Source organism: Myxine glutinosa, chromosome 11, assembly GCF_964187855.1.
Source record: "Myxine glutinosa chromosome 11, kmMyxGlut1.1, whole genome shotgun sequence".
NCBI lineage: Eukaryota > Metazoa > Chordata > Myxini > Myxiniformes > Myxinidae > Myxine > Myxine glutinosa.
The window spans coordinates 35,210,183-35,221,198 of record NC_136271.1 but is presented as its reverse complement, the minus strand read 5'-3'; the positions used below and the strand labels follow the sequence as shown (position 1 = coordinate 35,221,198).

The 11,016-nt window shown below is 41.2% G+C and overlaps 1 protein-coding gene across 1 annotated transcript in view; it reads right to left on the bottom strand.

The window, feature by feature from the left end:
- The window catches only part of RTEL1 (regulator of telomere elongation helicase 1), a 131,949-nt gene that overhangs the window by 94,260 nt on the left and 26,673 nt on the right, over positions 1-11,016 (bottom strand). The window contains exons 8-11 of the mRNA XM_068104061.2: positions 8,578-8,662; positions 5,188-5,253; positions 4,054-4,204; positions 3,906-3,944 (exon numbers count right to left, since the gene is read on the bottom strand). Coding sequence (XP_067960162.2) covers positions 3,906-3,944; positions 4,054-4,204; positions 5,188-5,253; positions 8,578-8,662 — 341 coding nt within the window. The remainder of the gene's footprint in view (positions 1-3,905; positions 3,945-4,053; positions 4,205-5,187; positions 5,254-8,577; positions 8,663-11,016) is intronic.

Here is an 11,016-nt window from a genome sequence, read left to right as displayed (position 1 = left end):
GCATGAAACTTGGCACATGGCTAGAATACCCGAAAAGAAAGATTTTTAGTCCAGGGGGCATCCCCAATTTCACCCCATATGGCGGCCATCTTGAAATCCAAGATGGCCGCCATAACAGACCTGTTTTGATGAATATCTCCATAATTAGAACAGCTATCTAAATGGTTGCAGTGCCTACACCTACATTTTTAGGGTCTAGGAATCCAATGGTAACATAAAATATTAAGCAGTATGTGGCGGCCATATGAAAAAATTAATTTTGCATAGTATCATGCAAACTGGGAAAGCACATAAATACTCTTACCAGGTTGGCATTCTTCTGTGATTTAAAGCGTCTATGAAAGTAATTATTTTTTTAACGCTGATGCCAATTTTCTGGGTCAATGATCAAATGAAAACGTAGAATATTGGTTAATGTGTGGCATCACAAGATGGCCACCATCTAGGCACCATTTTTATTCACGTCGTATTATGTAATGCATCCGAGTATTGTAAGATATTCAGGCCTAGGTTTTGGTTCAGTGGTCAAGAAATCTCTGAAGCTGCACTTTCGTGACCAAATGCAATTTGTATTTATATTGTTAAGCTCATTTCAGATGCCCTTTGATGAACCTATTTTTGTTTTCTTTTTCTCTCATTTCAGGACAATCATCTGCTTCTGAGGTAACCGTTAGAAGTCATCACCGTGTCCGCCGTTGAGGATGTCAAAGCGGATGAAACTCGTAGACCCTTCACAGCCTCTTGCTGAACGGCATCGGGAGATTCAATGGGAACTGTGCATTTTGTGCCAGGAGTCAACAGCTGAGGATGTTCAGCATCCAAAAAAACGAAAAGGGGAAAAGGGTGAAACAGTGCTTGCTGGTTACAAAACAATGACTGCAAACCTCCGTGAATTTAATAAAATCGGTCTACTACCAAAGACAATAAACATTGATGCGTTAGATGAAGGTGACGGTATTGAGGCAGCCCTTATTGCACATAATGGCTGTTGGCATAGGTCCTGCAGACTGAAGTATAACAATACGGAACTGGAACGTGCAAGGAAACGTTCTAAAGATAGACCTACATTGGCTGATGATGCAGGCGAGGGTCCATCTGGTGTTTCTAAGCGCACTCGTCAGTCGACTTCTGCATTGTCAATTTGTGAAGACCTCTGCTTTTTCTACCAGAAGTCATCTGGAAAAGACCAGCTTCATGATGTTTCCACATTCAAGACTGACAGACGTGTTCGGGAGTGTGCTGCACTTGGAGAAGACGATGACTTGCTAAGACGTCTCAGCGGTGGAGATATGATTGCACTGGAATCAAAATACCATGCGAAGTGCCTAGTGCATCTATATTATCGTGCATCCACCATTCAAACAGAGCAAGCACCAGCAGACTATCGCGATAACATGCGCCACAGCACTGCATTTGCAGAACTTGTGACATTCATTGAAGAGAGCCGCTTTGAGGACCCCGCCACTGCTCCAGTATTTAAGCTAGCTGACCTTTCAAATCTGTATTCTTCACGGCTGGAACAACTGGGTATCAAGCATGAAAGCCGCATACATTCTACAAAGCTCAAGCAGAGAATTCTTTCCCGTTTTCCTGATATGAGAGCGACTAAAAAGGGCAGAGATGTTTTGTTAGTCTTTGATGAGGACATCGGGCATGCCTTAGCGAAGGTGTGTAAACAGGACAGCGATAGTGATGCAATCCACCTTGCTCGGGCAGCTGAAATCATCCGCCGACAGTTGTTTGATAAGTGTAAGCCATTTGATGGTTCATTTAGTGAAACATGTCAGGAGGAATCTGTGCCTGATTTGCTGGTATCGCTAGTCAACATGATTCTAGAGGGTCCAAGTATTAAGGACCAGGCATTCCAACCTTCCAGTCCAGCTGCACTAAGCTTAGCACAGCTTCTTAAGTTCAATGCTGTAAAGCATGTCCGCAAGCAAAAGGATAAATCCACCTATGTAAGACACAGTCAGGAACGGGAAACCCCAGTGCCAATTTATGTTGGGTTGAAGTTGCATGCAGAAACTAGGAAAAGAGAGTTGGTCGAAAAGCTATTCCAACTTGGTGTCAGCATTTCGTATGACAGGGTTCTTCAGATATCTACCGAAATGGGGAATAGTGTTTGCCGGCTATACAGATTGGAACAGGTCGTGTGTCCACCTAAACTTAAGGGGAACCTGTTCACTACATCTGCCGTTGACAACATAGATGTCAATAAGAGCTCGACAACAGCAAAAGACCATTTCCATGGAACTGGCATCTCATTATTCCAGCATCCAAAGGAACATGATGAGGGTACTGATCGTGGAAGAGCCATACTTGGTGGTGCTGTCGGCATGAAGAAACTTGAACCTTTGCCAAATTACTACATGAACGTACCACCTATTCAGACGAGTGTAAAAGGATCTGTAGTTCCAGACATAGGTCTGAAGACCCTTGCACGGGAGAAACCAGATGAGAATGAGGACAAATGGCTCCAGAACGTAAGAGAACACATTGAAAACGACACTTCAACCTCCCGTGCAGAGAACATTTCCTGGGCTGCATACCATGCTCACAACCTGTCTCAGTCAACTCGACCAACATCTGTAACGGCTCTAATGCCGTTGTTTCATGAAAGTGCACACACTGTGGCCATGATAAAACACTCCATGGATGTCATTGGGAGTGCCGTGCAACATCTAAATCCAGGACAGACTCCTGTCATTGCCCTTGATCAACCATTATTTGCAATTGCAAAACAGATTCAATGGAAATGGCATGAGCAATATGGAGAGGACAGATTTGTTCTGCTATTCGGAGGATTGCACTTTGAAATGACTGCACTGAAGACATCGGGTGACTGGTTATCTGGAAGCGGCTGGGTAGACTGCTTAATACTATGCAAAATTAATATTTTCAGATGACTGCTTAATATTTTATGTTACCATTGGATTCCTAGACCCTAAAAATGTAGGTGTAGGCACTGCAACCATTTAGATAGCTGTTCTAATTATGGAGATATTCATCAAAACAGGTCTGTTATGGCGGCCATCTTGGATTTCAAGATGGCTGCCATATACTATTGAATATTTTATGTTGCCATTGGATTCCTAGACCATAAAAATGTAGGTATAGGCACTTCAACCATTTTGATATCTGTTCTAATTATGGAGATATTCATCAAAACAGGTCTTGTATGACGGCCATCCTGAATTTCAAGATGGCCGCCATATGGGGTGAAATTGGAGATGCCCCCTGGACTAAAAATCTTTCTTTTGGGGTATTCTAGCCATGTGCCAAAGTTTCATGCTTTTAAGGGAAAAGGCACAATTCATCAGTTAAGCAGCCCCACTAAGTTGACCCTGGGTTCCCTGCATCATCAACCAGAGGTTCAGATCAGATAATCAATGGGTCAATCCAGGTTTTGGCTCGACAATTACGCACTGAACCCCAAGCTGTAACCTTTCCTGACAGAACTTAGCAAGACTATTATTGAAATGCAAACTAACTTAAAGAATGCATGACATTTACTGTGCTGAATCATCCTCATCTAATTGGTGGACAGGTGGTTCAAAAAAAAGAAAAAAAAAAGTGTCAGGCATGTACATCCTGATGACGTTACAGCTGTCACTTCCACCTTCTCCCCGACGTAGTATCATATTCCAACTTCTGTCTAATCCTTTTCACCTTCCATGAAATGCTGTATTTATTCCTCAACTTTTAGACTTGCTATTGCAGGCCTTCTATCTCCTTGCCCTTCAAATTCCATTAAGTATACATTGTCCCTGCCTTGTCATTTAATAGCTCCATGAGGTGAGATGTTTGCATCGATATAGTAAAATAAGAATAAAACCAATCGACAAAAAGCACACAATGAATTGCAGGTCAAAAAATACATGTAAACACAATCAGCTTTTACTCACTTTTAATTTTTGCAACATCTTCAACAGAAACATTTACTGCTGGAAAGACAAGCCCAAAAAGTTATTGATCAAAATCAGGTACCACAAAGAAGAGCCAGAACCAAATGGTCACATCCCAGCAGTCACAAATGTCAAGGCCGTTCCACACCTGCAGGGGAGGATGACTCCAAGTCCCCACTCTGCAGATGTTGGTCCATTGTCTGAACTTTTAACTCCAGGAACGATGTCACTGCGTCGATGCCAGATGCCAGGTCATGTGGGGTCAGATCAAATGAAGCTACTTCTTCACACATCTGCTCCTAGAGTCACAATACAGTGCAATGAATGCCATCGTCATGATATGGACATATGAAAGAACGGTCATTTATGGAAAATAAACAATTGGAAGGGGTGTCAGGCAGAGCTGAAAATACATATTTTACGATTTAAAGGATTAATACACATCACCTCAACAACCATCCGTGCCCGCTAAACCAATGCCCTTCACCTAAAATACATCACCTCAATATCCCCCCAAAAGGGCTTTGAAACTGGCAGAATAAAATATTCAAGCTTTATTCCAATTAGTGACGAGCAACAACTGAACACGTTTTTAAAATAAACAAGTATTCACATTTTGCCTGGAATATCCCCTGCCAATGTATCACATTTGATTTTGGGTTGTTGTAGCCACAAAGTATACAACAACCTCACCCCTGCAGCAAAAGTGCATCATCAGTAGAGCAAAGATTTGCACATTCCATACAATTATGCACAAAGTAGCCAAACATATCATATTATACAACCACACACACACACACCTCTACGATCCTGTGCACTAACACACAAACACCACCCCTAACACTCATTGGCCCATTCCCCCATTCATACTCTACCCCTGCCCCTGTACTTCCAACCACAATCCTGCCTCGACTGCATACGTGTGCAGATACGTACACCCTCTGCAGGGATGTGAGCATGCAGAAGTTAATACAATACAAAGCAATGTTTTAAAATATTGACAAGTTCCTAAAAAAACCACAACCTACAATTAGTAAAAGCACTACATTCATTGATTAAACAACAACAACAAAAAAATTACATATATATATATATATATATATATATATATATATATATATATATATATATATATATATATATATATATATATATATATACAGTATATTCAAATGAGAGTTACATTTTATTCAAAGGATGAATGCATTTCACAAGTAAAACTTCAACACATCACACCCTTTTAAAGATAGCTTTTGGAGTCAGATGAGAAGTCAAAACTTACAATATTATGAGCTTCATCAAATATAACGATGCTGCCTTGAAGGTCAATTCCATGGGCTTTGCGGCTCTGAAAAGCAGTAAAAAAAAATTTTTTATATATATATATATATGTAATAAAATAAATAAAGTGGATTTGTTTAACATTGTTTTGTAACGTGAGAGATTAAAGGGACAATTCCAGTTCAACAAACTAGTGCAGAAGAAAGACTTCCCAAAACTCATGCTGAGCAATGTTTATCACGTACTCACCATGCTTGTCCCGCTGGGATTGGCGAGAGCGAGAAGGCAATGGGATTGAACACACCAGCCAGTGGAGAAACAATCTTTTTTTTTTAAACCAGAGGGGAGGGGGTTTACTAAACAGCCACAAATTTGGGGTTAAATTCCAATCATATAGGTAATGTAAGGCATGTACTGAAAGAAGGCTGGGAGGTTTCATTGGCATAATCTATTTGGTTGTTTCACAATATTCTCCTTGATCTGTTTCACCAAGCAATACAGCAATTTCAATATGAGGTAATCCACCCAGAAGTGGTCAGTGCGCTTGCACAGAATCCCCAAGAAGCTGAAGAGAGCAGGGCAAAATAAAATCTACTATGTGTCTGGGATAAGGATCGTCACTTGGAATGGCTCAATAAGCTTCTGAAAGATACTTGGGAAAGTAACACAGAAAGAGCTGTGCCTCTGCACACTGAAAGACTTGGAGAAGTTTATCAGCTCGCTGAACGGGCACCTGCTCGTACTGCAAACTCCTGATCAGGTGCGTTGGTGGAAGTGCAGTGGAGGTGGAGGGACGTGCCTTCCTTAAAATCCATCCCCTCCCATCCCTTCAAAAGCAATCGTTTTTTTCATATGTATTAACATATATGAATACAACTGAAGCTGTGGTATATATATACAGTCATGTGAAAAAGTAAGTACACCCCATGTAAAGTTTTGACTTTTTCAACATATTTCAACATACAGCTATTTGATCTTCATTTCAACAATATTGATAGATAAAGGTGATACAATATAACAAATATCATGAAACATTTACATTTTGTAGTCCATTGTATAATTTAAATAAACATAAATGCAAATTTCGCATGTGGAAAAAGTAAGCACACCCTTGGCTCTAATAGGTGGTATTGCCCCCTTTGGCAGAAACAATCTCAAGTAGGCGTTTCTTATAACTGTCTACCAGTCTCTGACATCGACTGGGAGAAATTTTTGCCGCCTCCTCCATGCAGAATTATTTCAGCTGTGCGATGTTTGAGGGGTTTCTTGCATGCACAGCTCGTTTCAAATCCCCCCACAACATCTCGATGGGATTTAGATCCGGGCTTTGACTTGGTCATTCCAGAACCCTCCATTTCTTTCTTTTCAGCCATTCCTTGGTGGATTTACTGGTATGTTTAGGGTCATTGTCATGTTGCAAGGTCCACCTTCGGTTGAGCTTCAACTTTCTGACAGATGGCCTCACATTATCCTCAAGCCCCCTCTGGCACAATGAAGAATTCATAGTGGATTCTATGATGGTGAGCTGCCGAGGCCCTGATGCAGCAAAGCTGCCCCAAACCATAATATTTCCACCACCATGCTTTACAGTTGGTATCAGGTTATTGTGGTCAAATGCTGTCTTTGGTTTTTACCAAACATGTCTTCTGGTACTGTGGCCAAATAGCTGCACCTTTGACTCGTCTGTCCAGAGCACATTGTTCCAGAAGTGCTGGTCTTTGCCCAGGAGTTCATTGGCAAACTTTAGTCTTGCCCTGATGTTCTTTCTGGACAGCAAAGGTTTCCTCCTGGCACACCTCCCATGTAGATCAAATTCATGCAGCCTCTTTCTAATGGTAGACTCGTGCACTTTGACATCAACAGTGGCAAGAGCTACCTGTAGGTCCGGTGATGACATTCTGGGGTTCTTAGAGACTTCTTTCAGCATCTTGCGGTCTGCTCTCATGCTGAACTTGCTGGGGCAGCCTGACCTGAACAAGTTGGCAGCTGTTTGGAATCTTCTCCACTTGTAGATGATCTTCCGGACAGTCGAATGATTGATTTCAAATTGTTTGGAGATCTTTTTAAATCCCCTCCCAGACTCGTAGGCATCTATAACCTTCTTTCTGAAGGCCTCAGAGAGCTCTTTTGATCTAGGCATGGTGACGTCGCACACTTCAACAACAAAGAGCAAGCCAAACTAAATGTCTGAGGTTTAAATAAGACAGGTTCCTCCAACATCCTCTCTAACGATGTTCTAATCATTTGCACCTGAGCTGGTGCACCTGATTCCAATTTTCGGTATTTGAAGTAGTGATAAATGTAGGGGTGTACTTACTTTTTCCACATGCGAAATTTGCATTTATGTTTATTTCAATTATACAATGGACTGAATGAATGAATGATCGTTTTGAGGCCATTTTCCCCGCTAGAGCAGGGGTTAGCCTTGCGGGCCCCATGACAATCATGGTTCCCTGTTTGAGGCAATGTTTTTATGGCCGGATGCCATTCCTGACGCAAACCCTTGGTCGCCTCTTACGATGCGCAGGGATACGGTGTACCTATTCTAAATCGGGGTACACACCGTGATCATTCATCCCAGCAAGCTGGTACTCAATTTACCGACCTCGGAAGGATGACAGGCTGAGTGAACCCCCCTGGCATTAATTCAGCGATCGATCGGGATTCGAACCCAGGATCCTAGGATCCCAAGCCGGCACCCTAACCGCGAAGCCAACACCAGGCTACAATACAATGGACTACAAAATGTAAATGTTTCATGATATTTGTTATATTATATCACCTTTATTATCAATATTGTTGAAATGAAGATCAAATAGCTGTATGTTGAAATATGTTGAAAAAGTCAAAACTTTACATGGGGTAAAGTTTACAACTTTACATTTGACTTTACATAAAGTCAAAAATTTACAAAACTTTACAAAGTCAAAACTTTACAAAACTTTAAATACAAAACTTTACAAAACTTTACTTTACAAATTTTCCAACTTACTTTTTCATGTGACTGTATATATATAATAAAATCACATTTGGGATTTAACAACAACAACCATTCATTGAATCAAGTAAGTACAATAAAAGTCATTCAAATATGTAAAGGAGACATCAAAACCATGAATAGTAAACAAAGAGACGACACAAAGTCCCCCTGTCAAATACCACTGAACACTGCCATCATAAGTCGAACCACAAATGCAACAAAGCAAAAGTGATTTCCCCAACACAGAATTTGTCACCCCTGCTGAAAAACAACGGCATGGCCATATCGTAGTCGCCAAACAACCAGTTTGCAATTTTGTATGCAGATAAATTAACAATTTATGTTTCCACTGGCAACTTTAGGGACACCACAGTTCAGGCGACAGCAAAAGGGAGAGTATACGAGAGTCACCTTAGGATCCAGCAGGTAATTGTAAGGCATGAAAAGTAGATCTGCATTCTGCTTGAGCTCTCTGCTCATATAGTATGGGCAAATCCTGGCAATGGAACAAGAAAACACAGCATAAACAAAAGAAAACAGCAATTACCTGTTGTCCCTATCTCTGTGCATTAAGTAGCCTTTCCTTAATTATCAAAGAGCAAAAAATATAAATAACTAAAATTGCACTCTTCGATGTCAAGCGATACGTCTGCGCCCACATTATTTTAAAAAACACATAAAAAGAGACATTATAAACACTTCATGTACACATTGTATAACTGTTGTCATTCTCACAAAGATAAAGGGTGCAATGACATTTTGGATTTGCTTCGACTCAGTTCTGAACAAACAATTCAAAAACATTACACCATTACAGGGATAATGTCGTAGTTATTCACATTTTGTGCACGAGTTCAGTGTATAATATGAAGGATCTTTTTGGGGTTGGCCAGTGGACAACCTTGAGCCAATTTGGGATATTGTTCTCCTAAGAGTTTGGTTGCCCTCCCATTTTTATTGGGTAATTCACACCATTAGATGCAGGAGGAGGCCATTCACACTATTACCCCCATACCACACCAACACCAAAAACCATCACCCAACCACACACAAGCTACCCACAAGTCCAGCCAATATGCCTGGACCACTATCTCCAATCCAACCAGGTACCTATCTAAATCCCAATTAAACATATCTACTCTTTCTGCTACCTTTCCAGGAAAGAACATTCCATACATCAACTACTCTGACTTAAAGACCCATGCCTTATTCCCCTTATTCCTGGCTTTTTGTCAAAAGCCTTGTCATTCATATTTCTCCCTGCTCGTTCAACTTGAGTTGTTCCCAATTTAGCTTGGGGTGCCATGGTGGCCTAAATGGTGCAGGCATTGTTCTCGCTATTGGCATGTTTTGTTTTTTTTACTCTCTACCCTGGGAGCTGGGCCCATTATACACAAAGTTGTGTAAAGATAAATGCTCAATTTGGCCGAATCCAGATAACCTTAGGCTGAATGGCATTCAATGATTCAAATGGATTCTTCTAAGACAGTTACACGGATATTGAGTGCATTGGGCTTACCAAAGTGTAAGAGGCAAACTTTTAAACACGTTGGGTGCAATATGTTCCAGCACATTGGAGAAACACCAACGTCCTGTTAACAATTTTTAAACTGCATAAAGAGCACGGAAGAGGGTTATAATGCACGCACGCATGTACACGCACACGCACACACCCCAACATTCGCGGGTTCCGCGTATTCGAGGTTGATAGACTGCGACCTGCTTCCACATTCGTAGCCCTGTGTCCCAAGTATTCGCAGTTTTTTGGAGGCACAAAAAAAAAAAATTCCACGAGCGCGAGCATAACAGTTGTAAAACACATCTTGCACCAGCTAAGCACAAAGCAACTGGACATACACAAAAAAAAAAAAAAACCGTCTTCCACGAGCATGATCTGCTTATACATACGCAGCCCTGTACTTCATGTTTTCATGGTTTTTGGCAGCCACATAAAAATATTTCACCCACGCCACAAGCGAGCTTCGCTGGATGTCCTACCATTCACACTGTAAACATTGCTTCGTGGGATATCCCACCATTCACACTGTAAGCATTGCTTCGCGGAATATCCAGGCGCTGACTGCTTATGGCATTCACACTGTAAACATTGCTTCGAGGGATATCCCACCATTCACACTGTGAACATTGCTTCGTGGAATATACCACCATTCACACTGTAAGCATTGCTTCACGAAATATCCAGGTGCTGACTTTATGCCATTCACACTGTAAACATTGCTTCACGGGATATCCCACCAGCTGCGTAACATGTCACCCCCATGAGTTACTGTACAGAATGAAAACACTCTACCATATCTATTAGTGCAATTCGCTGTCCCCCTTTTCCCCTTTGAAACAATGCCGACATTTGCGGCATTTTCCAGGAACGTATCCCCGGCAAATGTCAGGGACCGAGTGTGTGTGCATATATATGGATAAATATATATATATATATATATATATATATATATATATATATACTGTACTAGCTTGGCTCGGCTCGCTGCGCTCGCCTCACCAAGCGTCTTTACTGAGGAACGGGCTGATTTTATCTGAGGATAATGACTGCACCTGAGTTGCTGTGTTGTCATGATTTACACCAATCATAATACAAACAATTATTTTGCACAAATGTATTTGTTGTGTTTGTGATATTACATTTTTATAGGCAATTTAGATTGAAGATTTAGGTTGAATGTTTTTTTTTCAAGAAAGAACCCCTCAGCACATACATAGGGGAGGGGTAGGTGCAGACTGGAAATTTGGGACGATTACACCTCACCACCACGTAATTGAAAACACCTCACCACCAAGTAATTGAAAACGCCTCACAGCCATAAAACATGGAAT